The sequence below is a fragment of the Periplaneta americana genome, chromosome 2 (genome assembly GCF_040183065.1).
Source record: "Periplaneta americana isolate PAMFEO1 chromosome 2, P.americana_PAMFEO1_priV1, whole genome shotgun sequence".
NCBI classification, from domain to species: domain Eukaryota; kingdom Metazoa; phylum Arthropoda; class Insecta; order Blattodea; family Blattidae; genus Periplaneta; species Periplaneta americana.
In genome coordinates this window covers 8,271,844-8,298,100 of record NC_091118.1, presented here as the reverse complement: position 1 = coordinate 8,298,100, position 26,257 = coordinate 8,271,844, and the positions used below count along the sequence as shown (strand labels likewise).

At 34.5% G+C, this 26,257-nt stretch overlaps 1 protein-coding gene across 1 annotated transcript; it reads right to left on the bottom strand.

Annotated features, from left to right (window-relative positions):
- Positions 1 to 777: 777 nt before the first annotated feature.
- Rab8 (RAS oncogene family member Rab8) lies at positions 778 to 25,741 on the bottom strand. The gene is made up of 5 exons (XM_069844460.1): positions 25,519 to 25,741; positions 16,414 to 16,474; positions 14,656 to 14,860; positions 11,514 to 11,654; positions 778 to 1,748 (listed from the first exon to the last, which is right to left on the bottom strand). Exons 1-5 carry the CDS (start codon positions 25,640 to 25,642, stop codon positions 1,653 to 1,655), a joined length of 627 nt encoding a protein of 208 aa, XP_069700561.1. The 5' UTR covers positions 25,643 to 25,741; the 3' UTR covers positions 778 to 1,652.
- Positions 25,742 to 26,257: the final 516 nt, after the last annotated feature.

The window sequence follows — 26,257 nt, the reverse complement described above, 5'->3', positions numbered from 1 at the left end:
ACAAGAGGCACCAAGACCAACAACGACCAGTTCTGAAGATGACCGAAAATAGGTCGAAACATGTTAACAAGGTAAATTAAATTTAACACAAGAAAGTTCTTATCATACATATTCCGAAGGATAATTCCTTTAACATGTTTCTAAATTAGTCTTGAATACATTCCATAATAAATTATTCTAAACCAGTGAAACTACCCACCCTATCCCACTATCTTCTGGCTTAGTTGCCTCATAAGTGGTACCTTGTTGGTATCACTGTCTTCGGACAGTTGACTAACATCAATCAATATAAATATAGCATGAATTGTGTAGGAAGATAATATTTTGTATTGGCCCCATTGTGTATGTTTGCATAAATAAAAACAAATGAAAATTAACATGGCACGTAAACATTATTTTAAGAAGTACAAATATGTAAGTAATGAAAGATGTCTACCATAAGACATAATTACTACTTAATGCATTGCGTATATATTTGTAAAGTTATTTCATCTGTTTCACTTTCACTTGATCAGGAAATAACAATGCAAATCAGACATCTGTCACGTGTATGGTATGGGAGCATATCGAAGTTTCAATCTTGTGCCAGTTTCCGTATTACAGTGGATTATTTTGAATAATCTCAAATTTTTTATTACATTTTTACGCAATTTTGTTACAAGTGTATAAATTTCAGCTTTAGTAAAAGACAGCTTTATACAGCTGACATGGAACCTGCATAAAAGGCTCTGAATTTGTGTCCAAAATAATGTATTCTATAAATGTCTATGGAATGACTACTTCTGTACTGTTTTTATTGTATATTTTACATAATCACAAATTTTCTATTACGTTTTTACATTACTCTGATACAACTTTAGCAAGATAAGTTCCATTCATCAATAATTCTGCACAATTTCAGATCAAAATTGCAAAATTACATACGAAAATACATCAACTTGAAGTCTCTAGTTCTTAGAGTCCTACAAAACTTCGTATTCGTTATTCTGTTATAAATTTTCATACTTTCTCCAATTCTCAAGACTCCTCTCCATGTCACTTCTTCTTGTTTACCAATGCCAAAGCATCTCAGCAGAAAAAATCATGGACTTTAAATTCATCCCTGCCATATTGAAGGGTGAACTTGCAGAAATTATGCAAAACAGAGATCACGTGTATACATATTGAATGGTAACGCATTTAATTAAGTAGGAAGAGCAATCAATACGTACAGGAAACTTCTGATACGACATACATAGCAGAAATCTAGTGACAAAATCTAACGAAATCATGCAAAAATTGAAAAAAATGAGTATTCAGCAGTGTTTACCCAAAACTAAACAACAAGATCACAAAAAACAATTGAAAATCACTGCGATCTCGCATGATCTGGACGCTAGAGCATTTCTTGAAGTCTTGTGCACCGTGCCTCCTGCGATATCAGGCTCAAACATGACTTTACGTACTTCCTTCAATTTCTTTTTTTCTTTTAATATTTTTTTGTGACAAAAATAAAAAACTTAATACCTCATTATTATTTTTTCTTTTGGCTTGTATTACAAATACTTATTGTATCAAAAGTTCAATTTCACAATGACAACATGGAGTGATGACGGATGAATTTCTTCCCAGGAAACAAAACGAGGCCAGATGTGGAACAACCTGCCCATTCGTCAGAGCAAGGAGCAGCGGGACAGCCAACTGGGGGGCTTCCTTTGCGGCTCGAATGATTTGAGCTGGTGTCCGCCTTTTGGAGGATTGCTTGCTTCCTGCAAAACAACAAACATGCTTATTATGTGGATACATACATTCACTCTTCTGCTTTCTTCAATAAAATGATGTTACTTCTGGTAGGGCATATCCAGGTAAGGCAGCCATTATGAATGAGTTTCTATTTCATTTATTTTAAGAACCAAACTTGCCAATGAGGAATATTGTGAGACATTTGTTGAATTCATGCGTGAATAAATTAATACTTTCTTGTAAAGAGAGACCTAAGTAAATATGGACGAGAATGACACCCTGACACCCCAATAATAATAATAATAATAATAATAATAATAATAATAAGTGATACTACTACTACTAATAATAATAATAATAATACTATTACTACTAATAATAATAATGTGATACTACTACTACTACTACTACTACTACTACTAATAATAATGTACTACTACTACTACTACTACTACTACTAATAATAATAATAATATTATTACTACTACTACTACTACTACTACTACTAATAATAATAATAATAATAATAATACTATTACTACTACTACTACTACTACTACTACTACTAATAATAATAATAATAATAATAATAATAATAATGATACTACTACTACTACTACTACTACTACTACTAATAATAATAATAATAATAATGATCTACTACTACTACTAATAATAATAATAATAATAATAATAATAATAATAATAATATGTGATACTACTACTACTACTACTACTACTACTACTACTACTACTACTAATAATAATAATAATAAGTGATACTACTACTACTACTACTACTACTACTACTACTACTAATAATAATAATAATAATAATAATAATAAGTGATTCTACTACTACTACTACTAATAATAATAATAATAATAATAATAAGTGATACTACTACTACTACTACTACTAATAATAATAATAATAATAATAATAATAATAATAATAATAATAAGTGATACTACTAATTTATTTATTGATATGTGTGCTGGACAACAGCCATAGACAAATAATAAATACATTAAAATATAGCAATAATAAAGATTAAGATGATTAATGTGAATTAAAACCTAACCTATAATACTAACTATAATACTATAATACTAACATAAAAACATAATTGACAAAAATTTACAGATTATATAATACAAATCAATTAGTCATTACTATACATTAAATGGATCAAAATTACAATCATGCATATTGGCATTTTTTATACACAATGTCATCCCTGATGACCTTACAAAAGAATATGTAATCAAGATCATATCGTCCGTCTGGGTGGTGCAGTTGGTATAGTGCTGGCCTTCTGTGCATGAGGTTGCGGGTTCGATCCCAGCCCAGGTCGATGGCATTTAAGTGTGCTTAAATGTGACAGACTCATGTCAGTAGATATACTGGCATGTAAAAGAACTCCTGCGGGACAAAATTCCGGCACATCGGCGACGCTGATATAACCTCAGCAGTAGCGAGCAATGTCAAATAAAACATAATAATAATAATAATAATAATAATAATAATAATAATAATGATGATGTCTATGACTGTTCTTTTATCATGATAATATTGATGGAACATTTATTACCCCTTTTTTTTAAATTCGTCACATAACACACAGTCAAAACAAGATAGAAAAATAAAGACAGGGACAATATAAATGACAGCATGCAAAAAAGAGCGAACCTATGAAAAGTTAACATGTTATACTATAAATATTTTAATGGAGAATGGAATAAACCCAAAATCCTTAGCAGTGGCCAACAACATATTTTAATAATAAATAGTGTTCGAGTATTGAATTCTCGTGCACATGGGATAAATGCATGCTATCTAATCAGTTGACTCAGAGGTCCAAACTGAGAGACAACTGGATGTGAAACCCACTAGAAAGACATTTCTAAGTATTAAACAACACCACAGGTTATGGCCATAAATATGTACAAACTGTAGAGAAGGACAAAATACTTCAAAGCATGCTACAATAAAGTCACAAAGAGTGCAAGGAAATAGAGATTCTATACCCCACAACCCGTGCTACAAAAATATAACACATCTATAAAAAGATGAAGAACACGTATCAAAACTAACCAGGAATTAACATGAATAACTATGTCTACTAAAACGAATTAAATACAAGTTACAAAGCTTACAAACTGCAACATTATGTAACAATTTTATTTATTGATACTTTATCTGGCTGCATGAGTCAAGTTACACACATTTCTACGGATTTTGTGTAACTGAACAAAAATAACCTGTTAACATACAAAGAATAAAAAGAAAGCTCCTTCTGCCCATTTTAACGATCTTACAATTGTCTCATACATTCCTAGATACCTAGTTTGCTTGATCACTCAATTTCAGTAAGGCATTTTATATTTTTCAGCCATTTTGGTGCAACAGTTCAACCACAGTCTAATATATAGTCACGAAGCTTGAGTTTATGAGGGTACTAGGAACAATAGACTGTGTAGGTACTATTTCGCATTGTCTGTAATGAGGTGATAGTAGCGATCCTAGTGGTTGGCAACTATCTATGGATGCATATTTACTATGTATTGAGCTTCGTGACTGTATATACTAGACTCCAAATGACTAGCCACTATTGTTATTACTTCAAAATAACAGCCCATCCTCATACAGTTAAAACTACACTACCCATCATGCAACAACCGAAACAAACGAAAAGATTATGTTAATCAACTCATGCTTAAGGAAGAAAGAATAGCTTTACCTTCTGCCATGACATGACCAGTTGATTTGCGAAATCAGATAGAAAGAAAAAGAAAGGCATTAGATTCATGTAATAGCACAGTCTCTCCACTTCCACACTTCATGAATAAAACACACACTCAAATGTAACAGGTATAGATCGCACAGTGAAACCTGTCTTCCAACCATGTTCCTGTCACTTAAAATGTAACTTTACAGACCACTTTTGGTAAAATCCTAAACAACACAAAATTTTGTATTATTTTTTTTTAATTTCTTTAACTTCCTTTTCAAGAAAAGAGACTATTCTGAGATATGTAGCTAGTCAGCGAGGTATGCAAAACGGGAGAAAGAAACTGGCCACCCTACCCCATTATCTCCTGGCCTGGTTGCCTTATTGGTATCACTTGTGGGTCCAGACCTTTTTTTCGGACAGCTGACTGAACAACAATATTATGATTAAGCTGCGGATTTATGCCTATATGCCTATTTTAGTCCTTAACCTGAAGAAGCAAGCTTTTAGGTTACATATCCATTTTAAGGTATTGTGAGTATTATAAGCGAATTCTATAGTGCCTATAATTGCCTATTTCACTAGTAAATGCTTATTTGCTTATAAATGCCTAAAAGTTGCCTAAATATCCGTATTATATATTATATTTGAATTTATTGACTATTCTATCGATTTTTTTAAATCTGTAATGTGTTTCTTTTTTATCCAGCAGCAAATATTATCCTGGCAAACCCAAAGCTAAGATCTGATCTTGCTTTCATCAAAGCAAACTTTGGAAAGCTGCCTGCTTACATAACGAAATTGGAAACGAGGAGTATTCCACTCGACAGTGCTGTGCAAGTTATGAAGAAAGTAGAAACTATTCTTAAGAAATACCGAGTAATGTGAGAGAAACAATGAGAAATAAGTATTTGAAAATTATGAAAAGAAATCCTGGTTAGGAGCAAGTGTTATTGCTGATTGGAAAAGACATTGACATTACTGCGTTCCTATTGGTTTGGTCCCCAGCTGAGATTGGATCCCTGAAGTATTACCCCATCACTTCATGTGAAGTGGAGAGAAGTTTCTCCCAATTTAAGAACATTCTTACAGACAACAGGCATCAGTTCTCATTACAACATTTGCAGGAATATTCAGTTATTCACTGCCATAATGGCATTACTATAGACATTAGTGTATAATGCTACACTATGGTCATGTTAGCCATTAAGAATTTAGAAATTGTTGGTGCCTTTTTAAATGCCTATTTTAGAATTTTGAATGCCTATTTTGCCTGCCTATTTCAACTGTTCTTAGTGGCTAAAAATCCGCAGCTTAATTATGATAATTGTAACCATAATTATTTATTTAACATTTGTTTATTTATGTCCATTTTATACTGCAAAGATTATTCTGGGATTGAATTGCTGAATTGAACTAAGGTAGCTGTAGTGCAAGCAGAGCTGGGAAAGAGAATGGTCTGTAGACGAGAAGTAGGGTTGCCAATCTTTCTGTACTTCCTGGGATCTTCCGTATTTCGCGCTAATTTTTAATAGTCTCCTAGCTCCCATATTTTTCTCCCTTAATTTTGCATAATACAAAAATCTTTATTCTAAACATTTGATTTTGCCATGAATGATGATTTGCATGATGAGTTTTGTTGTTCAAGACATACTTTAAAATGTGCAGTTTTTATAGAAGGTAATGGTTGCCAGAAATGGGTTTAGTGCTCACTCATTTAAAATCCAACAATGTTTTTTTTTTATTTTATTGGGTTATTTTACGACGCTGTATCAACATCTAGGTTATTTAGCGTCTGAATGATATGAAGGTGATAATGCCGGTGAAATGAGTCCGGCGTCCAGCACCGAAAGTTACCCAGCATTTGCTCCTATTGGGTTGAGGGAAAACCCCAGAAAAAACCTCAACCAGGTAACTTGCCCCGACCGGGATTCGAACCCGGGCCACCTGGTTTCACGGTCAGACGTGCTGACTGTTACTCCACAGGTGTGGACTCCAACAATGTTAATTTTATAAATTTGAAAAAAAACCGACTAGTTTTGTTCTAAGCATAGCAAGTAATAATGATCACACAAAGAATGTTTCATCTCATGGCAATAATTGGGCAGATGTTGGAAAGAGGAGCTCGAAACATCTAATCAAATCAGAGCTGCAAACTGCAGTCGACTTCAACTATTACGCAAGACAAAATCTGTCCCAAAATACTCTTAATTTAAGCCTAGCTGCGGAAGTGTAGAATAAAGTTGTTTTTTAGTAACTAAACTGAAAAACTTGTCAATTTTCTATGTGAAATTTTATCGATTCCTTAGTCTCCGGCATTTTCTTTAAAAACATTGGCAACCCTGAAGGGAAGAAGAATGTAACCATGGACACAAATTCCACAATTTGGGACATCTGGCCGACATCTACAGCTGACCACTAGGATCCAGAATACAAAGCAGAGGTTAAATTAAAAATACAATATGATTGCGGAGAGATTACGGAACAATGATAAATTTAAAAATAAAGTACAATTTGATTTCGGAGAAACATGAGATGAAAATACATTGAAGAGTAATGAAATAAAGTTAAAAATATATATATATATATATATATATATATATATATATATATATATATTACATAGTATTATACAAGTGATTGTGTAAAATGGATAATGAATCTCTCAATACCATTAGACAAATTTTGTTAATGTTCTCATTAGAAAATTTAAGAGAAAGGAGAATGGTTTTGGTTAACTTAAATGAAGTTCCTCACTTCTCATGTATTAATATTCATTTTGTATCTCTCACTGAAGTGAGGAATACATTGAATTCATTGTAAAGCAAAGACGATTACCTCTTACTGAAGACAGGTTTTACTGTGTTTGGAAAAGAAGCAAATTTAGGTTTTTATATTCAGTGATTTACATTACTTCATGAAAGCCTTACATTCATGAACTTAATTATATGGAATTAATTCACTAGCAACTGGGAGTTGAAGTTGAAAACATGGCATTTCAGTAGAACCCATATAAAACTCCATGACTGAAAGAATATACATTCCAGAACACTTCTGTTGCAGTATGTTTACACAAGCGGCTGCTGGGAAGAAAATTATTATTTATTTATTTTTTTTTATAAAAGTGTCACTGCAACCCTTGGCTACTCAACAATTTCAACCTGTACATGGCATCCACAACAAAAACTACCAATAAGAAAGTTTAATAACTCACTGAATAAAACAAGAATGAAAATGACATTTACAGCAAATGAAAGAGGAACTTTTTAAGTTTTATGTTGGCATCATTGGAGACTGCATTTTTTTTAGTTGGTTATTTAACGACGCTGTATCAACTACTAGGTTACTTAATGTCAATGAGATTGGTGATAGCGAGATGGTATTTGGCGAGATGAGGCCGAAGATTCTTGCATTCACATTACGGTTGGGGAAAACCTCGGGAAAAAAACCCAATCAGGTAATCAGCCCAAGCGGGGATCGAACCTGCATCCAAACGTAACTTCAGACCGGCAGGCAAGCGCCTTAACCGACTGAGCTATGCCGGTGGCTAACTGCATTGCTGTTTATTATTTGTGTACACAACTGATAGTTAAAATGGCGTCCACAGCACAAAAAAAAAGTTGAATGCAGTTACTGGCTAGCCGAATTCAAATTTCTGGTGACAGTGCAGAGCAAATTTAGACAAAAGTGGCCTCAGCAGCAACCGACAGACACACAACACAATAACTGCTTGGCATAAAAACCTTCTTGAAACCAGCTGGCTTTCTTGTAGAAAAACGACTGCATGGGATGGAAGTGTGAGAACAGCAAATCAACGCAATTCAGGAGGCTTTCCAGTGCAGCCCAGCTAAGTCTGTTCATAATGCCAGCAGGGAACTAGAGATTTCAAAGTCAACTGTACATGATGTAGTGTGTAAGAGGTTACGTCTTCATGCATAAAAGATTCAGTTGCTGCAAAAATTGAAACCATACAACTTGTCTTCAAGACATCATTTTGCTATTGATATGCTGTCGAAGATCGGTAATAACAATAATAACAACAACCCTTTAACTCTATTAAACATAGAATATAATTTAAATTTAACAGAAGAAATACTGAAATCAGAAGTAAACATTGAAATACTGAAACAATTGTCTTTAGAGACAATTAATATTAGGTACCCTCCACAAAACTGGCTTCATTTATACACCGACGGATCCTTGATCTCCAGGGAACAAGGTGCCGGTGCAGGTGTTACGTGCTGTCTCTTCTCACTTTATAGATCTCTTGGGTATGGAACAACAAGTTTTGATGGAGAAATCATTGCAATAAGTGAAAGTCTCAGGAATCTTCTATGCCACATCAATAAATTTAAGAATGCAGTTATATTGTCAGACTCCAAAGCAGCTATTCTATCAATAGTCTCTAAACACACACCTTCCTCTCAAACAGCAGAAATAACTAAAATGCTCTCTCAATTATTATCACTCAATAAAAGAATTGTATTCCAATGGATACCATCCCATTGTGGAATCCTGGGAAACGAGAATGCGGATGCTTTAGCAAAGAAGGGCAGCACTGCTACTTACAGACCTGTTACTAAATCTACGTATTACTCTGTGAAAAGATTTATTAAATCTACATACTTAGACTTCAACAAACAAAATTTGAAAACACAATCTCAAGGGAAAAAATGGAACTCTCTGCATCAAAATCCACAGTTAATTCCCAATTTACCACGAAAATCGTCTGTAGCTGCATTTAGATTGGCAACAGGCCATGATTGTTTGGCCAAACACCTGCATAGAATTGGAATATATCAGTCCCCTAACTGCCCATTGTGCAACTCAAACCAAGAAATGGATTCGGAACACCTCAAAATCTGTGCTTCAGTGGCTGGCCATGATAATATCTTTGAAAAATATTGGAGTGCAAGAGGTCAAATGACTTTATTGTCAAACGCCTAGCATTAGAAAAGAACAATAACAACAATAGATTTCTGCACATACAAAATTTACCCAAACTTTGGAAGTTACTCCGTCATTTGCAGCAAACAGCATTATCATCAATCAATTATTCCCCAAGTTATTTAACTTTCTTACTGGTAGTTTTTGTCTCGGACACCTGGCATATCAACAATGTAACAGAGTGGTATGCTTGAGGTCCTGGATTCAAGTCTGTCCATTTCCATATCTAATAATAAATTTAGCTTTCCTTATGAAAAGGTTGCCAGATTTGACAAAGCGTATTACATATAATTTGGAAACACACCTAAAAGGTAAAATGAAATACATTTGAAACGGTTTGGGAATCGAATATACAAAATGTCAGAAAAATTTACATCTAAGTAGCGTTTGTGCTCATTTACAGTTAAGAAAGGGGAGAAAAAAATATCATCAGATAGGTTAGAATGATTTGAATGCCATATACCGTGAGAAAAATAATAGTACGGATTTGTTGGCATTGATATCTAAACCAATCAACAGCCATCGGTTAAGATAACTTGAAATTTCCATTATCACTTCTATACAAATGATTTCTCAATATCTGAACAGATTCTTTGAGCGCACTAATGGCTATTTCCTTCACAATGCTGTGTGTTGTTGGCAAAGAAGGAGGGTATGGTACCACATGCTCCCACCATCAGACCTATTACATCAATGTGGGACAGGCTATATTTATCTTTACAGAACGGGATTGTTAGTTCATAGATCCGTTTCTTTTCGCTGTCCACCTCATGCGGTTGATCTGCATGTGTTTCAAATCTGATGGTGGGATCGCGAATGTATGCCTAGTTGTTCTTAATGGCAATGATATCAATTTGCCGAACACTTCCTTGTGTGGCTAGTCCCTGGACCTCTTGATGGACTGTAAACCCTACTTCCTGCCTTTTGTATTTTTATGGTCTTACTAATAAACCGTGTATAGTTTTTATACGAGACTTATGCACCGTTGAGACAGAAAACGTTACTAACAAACCATGCATAAGCGATGGATGTATAAACAGGCTGTAACTATACAATGGGAATTGCTTTGCAGTAGTTATATACACGAAACCCCTTGTTTAAGCGTTGTATATAGGGAAAAAATGGCTGCCCCTCTAACAGCTGTTCATATCGACTGTCATTTTATGATGATGGATGCCTTGTAACCACAGAAGAACACACCAAAGAGCACAGAATAAGTAGAATATTATTGCTGTAGCTTGTACTCTTTGACAAAAATATAGTGTGGTAATCGATCAGAGCCAGTTGTACTATCGATTCTTAACACGGCACACTAGAGCGCTCTACCGGATGCAATAGAGAATCTCAGATATTCTATTACCTTTCGTAATAAAGTAATGACGAAACTATGACGTAGCTGTGTAACAGTTGTACTGTTATACATGACGTATGTAGTGATTATTAGTAAGGAATTTACACGCGACGTATAAACGAGCTATTCATTGTATAAGTATAAGACAGTTAAACGCCTGTATATAGAGTTTTTATTAGTAAGATCGTTATTATTTAATATTCATTATATAAATACATACATATTTCAATGACCAAATTGTAATTGTAATTGAAGCATTAACACAGAAGTTTCTGTCATAGAAGCAACTCTACAATACTGCTTAAGTTCCAGGAAAAATAGTTTTGTATCTTCACAGACAGCAAATCATCAATGAAACAAACTATAAACCAAACCACTAGTTTCTGGGCTCTTGAGAAGAGCTAATGATTCAGTTATCTAATAACTGGCATTAGAAACCAACCAATCATATACTTCCTATGTTTAATTTTGACATCAACAACTTCAAATTTGACCAAAATTCTGCTTTCTTTCTTAATCCAACACAAAACTCTAGCACATGGTGCCACTGGTATTGAAATAGCTATCTCCTAAGTGGACAGGTAACAGCATTGCTTACATAACAACCACAATATGAGTTCATTTGCATACACACACATCCATTCACAGAGATAAGCTTCGAAGTTACAAAAAAGAGAGCAGCAATCAGAATAATTATGTACACAAAAGCCTATAAACTATAAATTGCTGTTATGTTTAGATGATACAAAGTAACTTACCAATTTCTTTTCCATTTTCGTCTTGATGTCTCTAGCTAACGTAAAGAACGCTTCTTCTACGTGGATCGAGGCTTTAGCACTAGTCTCCATGAACTTGATTCCGTATTCTATCGCTAGCTGTTCTCCTCTTTCTTTTGTGACCTAAAAGGATATCATTATTAAGGAGATTGAAAAGTGAATATACAGAGTATCTCAAAAATATATGGCAAAACTTCAGAAATGAGTTATTTATTCATAATTTGTAGACAATAAATTTATATAAATACAGGGCTGGGAAAAGCTTGAGATAATTTTACGAATCAGAGTTTTGTTCAAATGTCAAGCAAATTCAACACAAAACAATTTTATTGCATTTCTAAAAATTTTGGTTACACTTGCATTTTTGCCAGCGATATTGTGTATTAGAAGAGAATTTAATTTAGAAACCCATATAGCTTTTATTGATTTTGTGAAAGCTTTTTATAAAGTCCGAAGAGACCTTTTATTCGACATATTACAAGATAAAAATATTCCAAATTTGCTATTACAAAATATAATAGAAATCTACACAGACAGCAAAATAAGTGTCAAAATAAATAACTGTATATCCGAAAGAAAATTAGTTAATAATGGAGTTCGACAAGGTTGTCCACTATCACCAACTTTATTTAATACCTATATAAATGAAATTATTTTAAAATGGAACCAAATCTACACATCAGGAATCAAAATAACCAGTGCTCTAACATTAAATACCTTACTCTATGCCAATGATCAAGTCATAATTTCCAATTCAGAGGATAATTTACAAAGAGGATTATATACATTAAATAAAATATTAAAAGATTTTGGGATGGAAATTTGAGCACAAAAATCAAAAGTAATGGCATTTTTAGGACAAGACCCAGTCAGAAGTAAGATAATACACAATAACCAATGCCTCGAACAAGTGCAAAATTTCAATTATCTGGATTGTGAAATATCTTATCAAAATGAAAAAGATGTGAACAAGAAAATTACAAAATTTACACAAATTCTAGGAATAATAAACAATACATTAAAAGCTAAATTGGTACAAAAATCTACAAGAATAAAAATATATAATACACTAGCATTACCCTCCCTTTTATACGGAAGCGAGATTTGGACATTAAAGAAAAAAGACATGAACAGAATCAAAGCAACGGAAATGAAATTTTCCAGGACAGCAGGATATACTCTTTTAGACCGAAAAAGGAATGAAGAAATTTTAGAACAATTAGAAGTAGAGTCAGTAAAAGAAAAAATCAGCAGATACAAATGCAATTGCTAGATCATGTAAGAAGAATGGAAAATTCAAGAATCCCAAAAATTATGATGCAATATAAACCTAGATGACATCGTCGACCAGGAAGACCTTTTAGAAGACTGCTAGATGGGGCCGAAACAGGACTACAGAGGCCTAATTCGTGAAGGATGATGATGATGATGATGATATTATGTATTCCTGGAACAACATTCCTTACAAAGGCTCTGTTGTTTCCAAAGTCAAATACACTAGCTTATATAATATCCCATACATTCGACTTTACTAACTGCATGTCTCAGAGACTATCCAGAATTCACTACACGTTATGGGTCCACCAACTTAAAGTCAAGCCACTTCATCTATACATACAATGCACAGAAATCATGCCATCAAATAGCATTTTCTTTATTAGAATGACAAACTGTGACACATTTTTGAACAGGTCTTGAAATATTGAATAACAAATAGTGCCATTTAAAAAACAATGTTGGTATTCGTATCTCATTGATAAATAATGCTACAAGGTTGCATCCCCATCAGAATTATTCCCCTTTCAGTTGTACATCAGTTGTATGAAACAATTTTTCGTTTGAAGCTATATACACACATACACATACATAATCGAAATGATAGCCGTCCAAATCTTGGATTTAAAATATCGGCATCCTAATTAATTCAAATGAACAAAAAAGAAAATGTAAATTAATGTTAAAAAAATACATAATGAAATTTTAAAAAATATTCTGCGACAAGATGTGGTAGCTATCAAAACGATAAAAATTGATTGAAAATAAATAATAAACATTGAATATTATAAAGATGAATAGAGATGGTGATTGATGATGTTCAATGAAGATTTTAAAATGGTTGATGCAATTGTCTGAAGAGTCTTTTTCAGGAACCTTTAATTTTCTGAGGATCTCCAATGTATATCTGGGAATTGTTCCTCGTGCACCAAACATAAGTCCAATGACATTCCAATCTTGAATATTATATTTATGACTGAGATCATCACAGCATGGCAGGTAAATAGCGCGTTTCTCTTCATGTACCTGCTTTGGTTGATCTTCATTAATTTCGAACCTTACAGTGGGGTCAAGAATGAGACCAGTTTTTTTATCTCGGTCAATTATTATGTCAGCACGCCGTGTAGATCCTTCCGTAGAAAGACATTGAACTTCCTCACATACTTCGTATTCACCATGTTCCCTAAATTTGTTAGCAATTATTGAGCGGACTGTGTTATGTCTGTCAATTCGCAGTAATTCGCCCTGAGGGCAGAAACCTAGCACGTGGGGTAACGTTTCATGCTCATTGCATCTCCTGCAATGGGTATTGCTAAGGCTTCTACCAGGGAGAGATCTAACTGCGTTTACATTGGCGCTCATTTTAATGGCCTCGGTCCATTGACCACAAGACAGACCTTTCTTATTGCTAATCCAGGTGTTTCCTTTTTTCCAGTGAGAGTAGAAAGTAATTCCTTTATCTTTCACAGGTAATGCGCTCCACCGCAAGTAATGTCATTTCAGGGGGATATTCTTTGAGATATTTGAAACAAAAAAGTTTAATACAATCTTGCTCGTCTTTGCTTCCTTTTCGAGGTAACAATTGTTTTATATGAAACATTTCATAGCATGTTCTGAGAAAGCCATTGATTTAATCTCCAATATGCTCAATTAATTTAAGAGAGCAGTGTATTATAATAAATTATTGAAAGAATTTTAGTTTTGTCCTTTAAATGTGCAGAAATTTAATCCGGACAAATGTAACACTTTAAAATTCCATTGCAGAGAGAAAAGTTACATTTTTCGGAATTTTGTGAAAAGGGAAGGAAGGAAATAAACACGGTGGTATTAAGGAAGCTGTGCCACACACCTGTCTCTTCTCGTTGAGCTCGCACTTGTTACCCAGCAGCATCTTCTCCACGTCGGCAGACGCATTCTCCTCGATGTTTCGGATCCAGTTCTTGATGTTCTCAAAGCTCTTCTCGTTGGTGATGTCATACACCAGCATGATGCCCATGGCCCCTCGGTAATACGCTGTGGTGATTGTGCGGAACCTCTCCTGCCCGGCTGTGTCCCTGCCACAACACACAACATCAGTTACACACATCATCTGTGACAATGAAGGAGACTGTTGCTGTGGTTAAAGCAATGCCAAAGTTAATCCAGAAAAATATAATTAAAATACAATATAATAGTAATTAAAACAGTTGTATGAACACATTTCATGAAGGAATAGTTCAATTAAATATGTTTCGGGGTTACTGCTTCCTCATCTTCAGTAATTTTAGAGCTTATCCCCCATAATATTTATATTAATAAAATAAAAACTAAAAAGATAGAAATATAAATAATAATATATGAATTAAATTCATTTCCTGAAAAACCACAAACCATTGAAGCCGAATAACACTTCACTACTAAATAATTATTATTAATAGTTATAAAACAATAACTAAAATAACTAATTAGATCCTTCAAAATCCGGAAACAAGAAACTTATAATTTAATAAACCCTGATACACAAGGTACAACAAAAATCTACTTTTATAAATTAATAATATAACCCATACAGTAAAAATAAACTATAATTGAAAACATTTAATCAATAACATATACAAAAACAATTAATCAATTTTAACATAAAAAATAAAATCAAATCAAAAAAACAATTTATATAATATTTCAGATTATACCGAATTGCACGATAAAATTATTCAGTGTAAATGAAATTCTTAACTTAAAGATTTAATCCATATTAACTAATATCATCCCAGCCACACCTAATGATTACAAAAATGCCTTAATGGACATTAATATCTTATTTGTTACAATTGTACGTGTGACAGCTGAGTTAGCTCTATGGTAGCATGTCTGCCTCCAGACTAACTGGCCTGGGTTCGATTCCCGGTGGAGTCAGAAATCTTCAAGCAAAATTTCTACCTCAGGACTAGAAGAGATGGAGGTGCACAATTTCTAATCACTAAATTGTGCACCAATATGTCTGGGTTAAACCCCAAATCTCTCCAGAGTGCATATGAAGAGAAGGCATATATCACTGTTCATAGTCCTTCGTCTGTCGGACGGGGATGTTAAGCCTGGCGGCCCCCTTGGTGATATTCGACAGAAGTAGGCTACATGCTGGCACCACGATTCCCCTTTTACCTTCCTCACCATCATCATCATCATCCTCATCCATTTCTTACACTACACTTACACTCACCCTAGTACATGACATAACTCTCACCAGATACACATCATGCATAACATAGCCCGCCGAAGTGGTGTGCAACTTGAAAATGGGTCACAGTCCTGCCATCTATCCGCAGTATGCGGAACCCGAATCACGCAAGTGAAGTGGGTAGGCATTAGACACACACACAGAAAATTATATTCAGCTTTCATCTCAATTGGCTTTCAGGTAGGAGTTCATTAAAAAAACAAATTGTCTTTGTATCATGCACATTGCCGAGAGATCATGAAATTAACTAAAGAGGTAATGGAAAAGTCATGAATTTGAGCCACTGGAAATCAGTAGACACCCTGAATAAGACTTTTTGCTATCAGCACACGTGCGCGCGCCCATGCGCACCCACACACAAAAAGATTTCTTCACACCCATGTAACTCACCATATCTGGAGCTTTATCTTCTTGCCATCCAATTCTATTGTTCTAATTTTGAAGTCTATACCTGCAACACCAGAAAACACAGTTACAAGCTGCTTATCGAGGACATCCAAGCTGTAACTTATTCAGTGGGTGACCCAGGGGAAATGTCTCCCCCACCCTACAGATTTCAGGCATTTTTAACTAAAAAATATAATTTACATAATATTATATTTCAATTTGATGTAACTTTTGAGTACAGTAACTAAAATAAATTCTCTTCTGTACATTTTCAGATAGTTTTTACTTTTCCATGTCTTAATATAGGAAATTTTAGGAAATACTATGTGGTCACACAATTTGCATAGGCCCAGCTGAGACTGCCAGCCAATCTTAATTGGTTGAAATTTATACTGCCGAATTTTCAGTCTTCATTGTTGCAGTTAAGAAGTCAGGTGTGCTATATGTCCACAGACATAGTTTTCAGTGTTAGTTTTGTTTAGCAAATATAATAATCTTCTTTACTAAAATAATTATAGCTTATAAGGTGCACTAAATATAAAATATTTTAGTATAAAAAGGCAAAACAAAAGACACTGTTTACTTTTCTTAAAAAGAAATGATTATTGAGGAGTCAATGGAAAGCGTATCCAATGCATTTAATGAAGAAAATTCTCAATTGGCTTTAACTATAAGTGAAATTTGTGAACCAGTAATTCCATCTGTGTTACCTTCATCCAGTGCTGTTAGTGATGAGTCAATGAATAAAACGATTGGATAAAACGATGAACAGGATAGGAACTGATGACAGGCTTATGTGTGGGCGGCAATGAACCTGCAGGTTCCTTAAAAGCCATTTGCAAGTAAGTAAGGATAAAACGATGAAAAACTAAACATAACTGGTTGTATTTCGATCATAATCGGGGTGAAGAATTTTGTAAATTCTGTGAAATGCATTAAAAAAAAAAAAAAGACTTCAAAGCTCTTCAAAAAACAAGTGGGATATTCATATGACTGCCTTTCAGAAACTTTAGAAAAGCTACTGGAAGACACATTCGTGTGATGTAACTGGTGAGTAATAACTAGGGACTGGATTTTTAGGTTATTAAAAAAGACCATTTTAGGTTTTTGAAATAGGTGAAATAGGTTTTTTTGAGTTTTATGTCCAACCTGTGAAAGAGGTCGCAAAAACTGCCCGATCATTAAAAATGTATCCTTACAGTTATTCTTAAAAATAAATATATATTTATTAAGGCAACATGGACCACGAAGTTGGCTATTTCAACAACCAAACTATTTAACAAAATTTATAAAATTCGAAATTTTTGCTCCTTCCCCTTTAACATTATTTGTAGTTTGAATAAATTATTGTAACAATTCACATTTTATCTAATATAATTTACTTTAATATAACTAAGTTACATAAATTTCAATTTTCAATAGATAAAAGGTGCAGTACACATACAACTTTTGAATTAAATTTGTTCAAACTTGATCAAAAATTATTTTAAAAAGTAACAAACAAACAAAACGACATTATTTACTGGTACTGTTCCTGGTTGCAATACATGACCAAATACTTTTCAAGATTCTCGACTGAGAAGATTTTTCTATTGTCTCTCAAAATACATCTGAAGGACGAAAAGATTCTTCTGACAGCACATGACGTCATAGGTGCAAATTTCATCGCTGCAGCAGTTACTCATGACAATTGAAGCTTTCCCCCTGGAGAATGGAGCACACATTTTTCATTTTTTCAAACTCTGGATTCCTCTGCAATATTTTCTTTGGCTTCACCCACGGGTCCTGGTACTTGTTTTTATAGAAGCGAGTCAATGACACCAATTGCATCTTTCAGTTGTAGCGACGAAGATTCCAAGTACTGAATATATTTTGGAAGGTCACTGAAATGTGCCTTGAGGAAATTAAGGGAGCCATAGATGATGTCACTGCTAAGTACAGATCTTGCCTTAGGGATTGAGGCAGCCTCCTCCATGTCGAGAGTATTCTTTCCTCTCTCTCTCTCTCTCTCTGTCTCTCTCTAAATGTATTAATATTTCTCTCAAAATAAAAAAAAAAAGACTCAATATATAACGCAGTAAATACAGAATAACGCTCATCAACAATGATTTAGGTTTTTTTTAGGTATTAAGGTCCAATTTAGGTTTTTTTTAGGTACTAAGGTCCAATTTAGGTTTTTTTTAGGTACTAAGGTCCAATTTAGGTTTTTTTAGGTATTAAGGTCCAATTTAGGTTTTTTTTTAGGTATTAAGGTCCAATTTAGGTTTTTTTTAGGTACTAAGGTCCAATTTAGGTTTTTTTAGGTACTAAGGTCCAATTTAGGTTTTTTTAGGTATTAAGGTCCAATTTAGGTTTTTTTTAGGTATTAAGGTCCAATTTAGGTTTTTTTAGGTATTAAGGTCCAATTTAGGTTTTTTTTAGGTACTAAGGTCCAATTTAGGTTTTTTTTAGGTATTAAGGTCCAATTTAGGTTTTTTTTTAGGTACTAAGGTCCAATTTAGGTTTTTTTTAGGTACTAAGGTCCAATTTAGGTTTTTTTTTAGGTATTAAGGTCCAATTTAGGTTTTTTTTAGGTATTAAGGTCCAATTTAGGTTTTTTTTTAGGTATTAAGGTCCAATTTAGGTTTTTTTTAGGTATTAAGGTCCAATTTAGGTTTTTTTTTAGGTATTAAGGTCCAATTTAGGTTTTTTTTAGGTATTAAGGTCCAATTTAGGTTTTTTTTTAGGTATTAAGGTCCAATTTAGGTTTTTTTTAGGTATTAAGGTCCAATTTAGGTTTTTTTTTAGGTATTAAGGTCCAATTTAGGTTTTTTTTAGGTACTAAGGTCCAATTTAGGTTTTTTTTAGGTATTAAGGTCCAATTTAGGTTTTTTTAGGTATTAAGGTCCAATTTAGGTTTTTTTTTAGGTATTAAGGTCCAATTTAGGTTTTTTTTAGGTATTAAGGTCCAATTTAGGTTTTTTTTAGGTACTAAGGTCCAATTTAGGTTTTTTTTTAGGTATTAAGGTCCAATTTAGGTTTTTTTTAGGTATTAAGGTCCAATTTAGGTTTTTTTTAGGTATTAAGGTCCAATTTAGGTTTTTTTTTAGGTACTAAGGTCCAATTTAGGTTTTTTTAAGTTCAACAGAATTCACATACATGACTTTTACGATCATGATTGGGAAAAGTATTGAAGAAATTATGTGTTCAGAAGCAAGGAAAAAAATAGGTAAAATCTGGTCCCTAGTAATAACTACCTGTACTAAATTTAGACAATTTATGTAAAAACATTAAATGATACCTTGGAAGATCTGGATTTCGCTGATAACATCTGTTTGCTCTCCCATAGTTATGGTGATATGCAGAATAAAGTTAATACATTATTAGAAGTAATAAAAGGGGCTCGTATGAAAATAAACGTAAAGAAAACTAAAGAAATGAGATTAAATCGTAAAAAGACAGATAAAGTTATAATAAATAATAATAACATTGATACTGTTCAAGAATTTAAATATTTGGGTAGTATAATTGACAAGGAGCCTTTGAGGATGTAAAGAACCGAATAAAAAATGCAAATAGTGCATTTGTCCAGTTGTACCCAATATGGAAATCTTATATTATATCTAGATCTACAAAAATTAAAATCTTTAACAGTAACGTGAAATCAGTCTTATTATATGGCTGTGAGACATGGAAATCAAGTAAAATTATACAAAATAAACTGCAAACATTTGTTAATAGATGTTTACGAAGAATTCTAGAAATTAGATGGCCAGATATAATCACAAACTCAGAACTATGGAAGATAACAAATCAGAAAGAAATCACAATAAAAATCAAAAGACGAAAGTGGAATTGGATAGGGCACACAATCAGGAAAGAAGATGGAGCAGTAGAAAGAATGGCTTTGGATTGGAACCCCCAGGGTAGTAGAACAAGAGGAAGGCCAAAGAATACATGGAAGAGAACAGTTTTGGAGGAAATTGCTAGGGAGGGGAAAACATAGAGCGAAGTGAAGAAATTGGCTACAAATAGGGTCCGATGGAGGCGCTTTGTGAATGCCCTATGCTCCTCATGAGGAGATACAGGAGTTGATTGATTGATTATGTAAAAACAAACACTTAGTAGAGGCTTTATGGAACAATTTTACTCAGAATGATAATTACCTATTCATGTTCATCATGTTTTACATAATATTAACATTTTTAAATTAATGTCTATATTAACATCTATGGCCCATCCCAGGAATCTGTAGAGTGATTTGGCACATATGAGGGCAGAGTCTATGCCAGAGTGTATTGCGGGCAACATCAGCTCGAGGCTGCTAAGGGGTAAGATGCTCATGGTAGAGAATTCAGATAGAAATGATCCCCTCCTTGCAAGCAATTGATAGCTTCATTCAACCAATGCCTCCTCCCAGAGCAGTCACTGGCCATAGCCCTCCCACATACCACTTGTGCAGAGGTCTTGTTTAGTCTTTCTACTCTACAGATTCCTAGGACAGACCATAGCAGTACTTACTTACTTACTTACTGGCTTTTAAGGAACCCGGAGGTTCATTGCCGCCCTCACATAAGCCCGCCATCGGTCCCTATCCTGAGCAAGATTAATCCAGTCTCTATCATCATATCCCACCTCCCTCAAATCCATTTTAATATTATCTTCCCATCTACGTCTCGGCCTCCTCCCCAAAGGTCTTTTTCCCTCCGGCCTCCCAACTAACACTCTATATGCATTTCTGGATTCGCCCATACGTGCTACATGTCCTGCCCATCTCAAACGTCTGGATTTAATGTTCCTAATTATGTCAGGTGAAGAATACAATGCGTGCAGTTCTGTGTTGTGCAACTTTCTCCATTCTCCTGTAACTTCATCCCTCTCAGCCCCAAATATTTTCCTAAGCACCTTATTCTCAAACACCCTTAACCTATGTTCCTCTCTCAAATTGAGAGTCCAAGTTTCACAAAAGCGCCGTAAAATAAACCACTAAAAAATTGACAAATGAAAGCTCTATTTGTTTAATTCACCTAATTTTTCTATATTGTCTTTTACTCAGACTGCCTCTGTTGTTGTTAGGTAAGGTCTAAATTAGTACTATTTCTACTGCTGCCGGTTCCACCATGAACCCTCTCCCTCAGTATAATATAAATTCCCCTCCCCCAGGTGAAAAGGTCTGAATTCAACACTCCATGCAAACAAGTAAAAATGCTAGCCTACAATTTTATCGTTCCACAATAGAGTCTCAGAAAAATAAAGGGAGGATTATAGTGCATGAAGTGTTAGGATGTAGAGGTGGGGGAAAATAACAAACAGTTCTTTCAGATGTAGACTATTACTGAATGGATCAGAAATACAGTACGTGATACAATTCTGCCACCAGTATCAGTAATGGTGAGCCAAAACGTAGGCAATGATATGACCTGTGTAAGTCTAAAAACCTTGTTTTCAGAAAAACAGCTGTGAGCAGTATGGGATGAAGATAAATGCCAACAAGACGAAGAGCATGGTTATAGGAAGAAAAATAAAGAAGGTAAACGTGCGAATTCTAAATGAGGCAGTAGAGCAAGTGGACAGCTTCAAATACTTGGGGTGTACTATAAGCAGTAACATGAGCTGCTGCCAGGAAGTCAAAAGGAGGATAGCAATGGCAAAGGAAGCTTTAATAGAAAAAGAAGCATCTTCTACGGACCTCTGGAGAAAGAATTAAGTAAGAGATTAGTGAAGTGCTTTGTGTGGAGTGTGGCATTGTATGGGGCAGAAACATGGAAATTACGACGAAGTGAAAAGAAGCCTTGAAATGCGGATATGGAGAAGAATGGAGCATGTGAAATGGACAGCATAAGAAATGAAAGAGTGGCTGAAAAAAGAATGATGCTGAAACTGAACTATGATCACCAGTTGGTCGTGACTCCGCACAATGTTTCACGTTCATTTCTTCATCTTTAGGGCATAGGGGGCAATGTGGTGTTGGACATATGCCTATTTTATGGAGATATTTCCCAGACAATGATGTCCAGTAAAAGCCAAAACATAGCAACAGCAGTTTTCACACACTACAGAGGAAATACTGTAGTAACAATGCTCACAGCTGACCTGCCATGGTTTTTTATTATTATTATATTGGGTTATTTTACGACGCTGTATCAACATCTAGGTTATTTAGCGTCTGAATGAAATGAAGGTGATAATGCCGGTGAAATGAGTCCGGGGTCCAGCACCGAAAGTTACCCAGCATTTACTCGTATTGGGTTGAGGGAAAACCCCGGAAAAAACCTCAACCAGGTAACTTGCCCCGACCGGGATTCGAACCCGGGCCACCTGGTTTCGCAGCCAGACGCGCTGACCGTTACTCCACAGGTGTGGACCCTGCCATGGTAGTGGAACATTCCTTATGTGGTTGGTGGACTTGTCATGACAATCTTCCCAATGACCAACAGCAGAGGTGGCCCTCCATACCATATGGGGGTTGAGGAAAGATGATACAACTATCAACTCACAAAACTGTGGTATCCATTAATAAATGGTTGTAAACTGATGACGAAATGCTTCCCAAAGCAAAAAATATTCAAAAGCTTGGAAAAAAATAGTTATGCAATGGATTCCAGCACATTGTATTATACAAGGAAATTTGAAAAAGGCTCCAAAATTAAACAAAAAAAAAAACTGCACTCCCTTACGAATCAACGAATAATAAAGAATAGTTAAAATGAATTTAAATTGTCATAAGTTGATGAATGAAAACTGTAAACTTAAGGAACTTTTGGAGAAATCTAATCATACAAAATGTATGTACACTGATAGGAGGTTCCTTGAATGGACAAAAAATATATCGAGGAAATCCTGGATGAACATGTAGTCCCATTTAATATTTAAGGAGAAAAATTCGCTCCGGTGCCAGGGATCGAACCCGGGTCCTTGGTTCTACGTACCAAGCGCTCTGACCACTGAGCTACGCCGAATTCAATCCACAGCACCGGATCGAATTCTCCTCCTTCAATGTTTCCCTTTATGGCCTGACTCCAAGTTAGGCATATATGTTGAAGTTGACATGTCCAGTGTCAACTACCATTATACTTGGAGCGCACTCAACTGAGTGACTTGTTGGCCGGAATTCCATAGTTATTATGCACTGCTAGCTATGAGAATATTATAGATTTTATTTTCCCCTACAGAATTTATTGTAATATTGACACTCAGCTGAGTGCACTCCTAGTATAATGGCAGTTGACATTGGACATATACGTCAACATATATGCCTAACTTGGAGTCAGGCCATAAAGGGAGACATCGAAGGAAGAGAATTCGATCCGGTGCTGTGGATTGAATTCGGCGTAGCTCAGTGGTCAGAGCACTTGGTACGTAGAATCAAGGACCCGGGTTCGATCCCCGGCGCCAGAGCGAATTTTTCTCCTTAAATATTAAGTGTCAATATTACAGATAAATTCTGTAGGACAAATTTATATAATCTATAATATGTAGTCCCATATCAGCGAGAATTTCATGTTATGCACGACAATGCTCATCCTCATGTTGCAAGGTGTGTTGAATACCTTATCAGGTCAGACTGAACAGAATGGAATGGCCTGCTCGAAGTCCTGACATGAATCCCATAGAGAATGTGTGGGCTATGCTAGGTAAGCATGTCAGAAGTCGCCTCCCTTCCCCAAGTAACCTGCTCGAACCCCAATATGCTCTGAAGGAGGAATTGGACAACATCAATGAGATGAATCACCAAATGATAGTGGTTATTCACTCAAGGGACAGTTTCATTACTAAGGAAACAACAATCTGTATATTTTCCTCGTAAAGGATTATGAAAACATGTCCTTTTATCTTTTACCTACTAAGTATTATAACAATGGAAATGTTAAAAAATAGAAATCTGGTTTAAAACGACGTTTTTAAGTATTTTGTAACATATTTGTTAGATCTATGAGGGATTGATGTAACATTTTCGAGTTTATTTATTGAACTCTAGGAAAGTACTCACAAAATAATATGCCAGCAGATGAAAACTAATTTAGAATTATAGCAGGCCTATCGAATAAAAAAAAAAAAAAAAAAAATTTAAATCCGTGGTTCGATAGCCTATTAAGGATCAAGAATAACCAGCAGTACATGGGCAAGGTGTGGTGAGCACAATCTGCCTGGCCATTACAGACCCTTAATGTAGTCTGCAGTAGACCCTGGTCTAAGGTACTACATTACAATACAAAACATAGGCCTACACGCCAAAGAACAAAATCCCACCACCATTATACACATATAGGCCTAATGAAGCTGATACACTTTAAATAATCCACTCACTGTATAAGTAATTCGTTAAATTAAGTTTGTAGGTTCCCACATTAATAATCGGATATTATTATACTGTCCATTGCAATTTAACACCACATTTTTCAAGGTTTCTGGATGCTGGGTTTAGCCTATAATATTTCGTGAAAGCGATCTAAGTTAACAATCTACAATTAACTGTAAGAAATAACATACAATCCACAACGAGCAAAACAATTAGACTTACGCATGATTTCATTTTCATGACCACACCTCTTTAAAGAAAATGTTGAATTTTCCATCTGCAATGTTAGCTGATGTTCAGTTCAATTTAAATCTCATAGACAACAATTGATCACGGCAATTTAAATTATGTAATAACGAAAAATCAAAACCTGACGCTAGCAGCCAACGTCCATTCTTCGAAAGATCTCCTGTAGCTAATATGCATTCGACGTGATATTAATAATAAATGTAGTATCTGTACTATGTAATGCTTGGAAAAGAAATATAATTTCCTTCGCAAAGAGCTTATAACAACTTCCTGGTAATGTGTCATTATCATACAATGGTATCTTCCATCCTGTCGAAATACTTAAAAACATGTTCGACAATTACAAATAAGGTTAGGCGTAGCCCTATATTCTAACATATGACTTAATGATATTCTTAACAGACGTCAATCTTACATTAGCCTAGTTTGCGAGGCATGGTGTACTAATAAGAATAGCATATACAGAAATAGAAAAAGTTAAAACAGGTGACAAAAAAAGTTTGACATGGTTATGTAGTATCAAATGCCAAGGACCTTGATAATGCACATCCAACAACAAATATACAACAATTCTATCTTACCTATAGTAGAAATAAACGTTGTATTGAATGCATCTTCCGAAAACCTAAATAATACACAAGTTTTACCCACTCCAGAATCTCCTATTAACAATAACTTGAATAGATAATCGTACGTCTTTGCCATTGTCTTAGTTTTGTGATGTCCCGTTTATAGGGCCTAATCACGGCCCACTTGATTTATATGACTCGTATAATTTCCACTATAATCAAACTACATATTTGTAAGCGTATCTCAGATTGTTCCGGCGATTTTCGTTTTAACGATTCCACCAAAGATAGCGCTGTAGTCGTTAGTCATACATAAACTGCAATACTAAAACTTTTTAAATAGTAATTAAATTTTTATATGATACGTGAATAAAATACAAGGAAATTAAGGACTTATTTCATATGAATTCATAATCTTTAAATATTATATCACAGCACGTGCAGTACTTCTATTGTGATGGAATACTGTAATGAAAATATTAATTTTGTCATAATTGGAAAGAAAATTAAACTTTATATTTAATAGGCTAATATGATTAGTTAAAACAAGGCAATATTATCTTGTGAACACATGCAATTGACGAAAATAACTCCACTACGCTGACTTTTGGTCAGAAATATGAGCCGGTTTATTTCATGCTTTCAGGAGCGAAGACAGGGTTTCATATATTAGGGACATACCCCTGATATATTATAACATAATTAATGCATAATGAAAAAAACTATTTAGCTGTGGGTACAACATGTCTTA

Coding starts and splice junctions, on each gene's coding strand:
- Rab8 (XM_069844460.1), bottom strand. CDS start 25,642: ATGGCAAAGACGTACGATTATCTATTCAAGTTATTGTTAATAGGAGAT. Junction 16,475..25,518: donor AACGTTTATTTCTACTATAG/GTAAGATAGAAT, acceptor CTGGTGTTGCAG/GTATAGACTTCAAAATTAGA. Junction 1,749..11,513: donor CGAAAATGGAAAAGAAATTG/GTAAGTTACTTT, acceptor GTTGTTTTGCAG/GAAGCAAGCAATCCTCCAAA.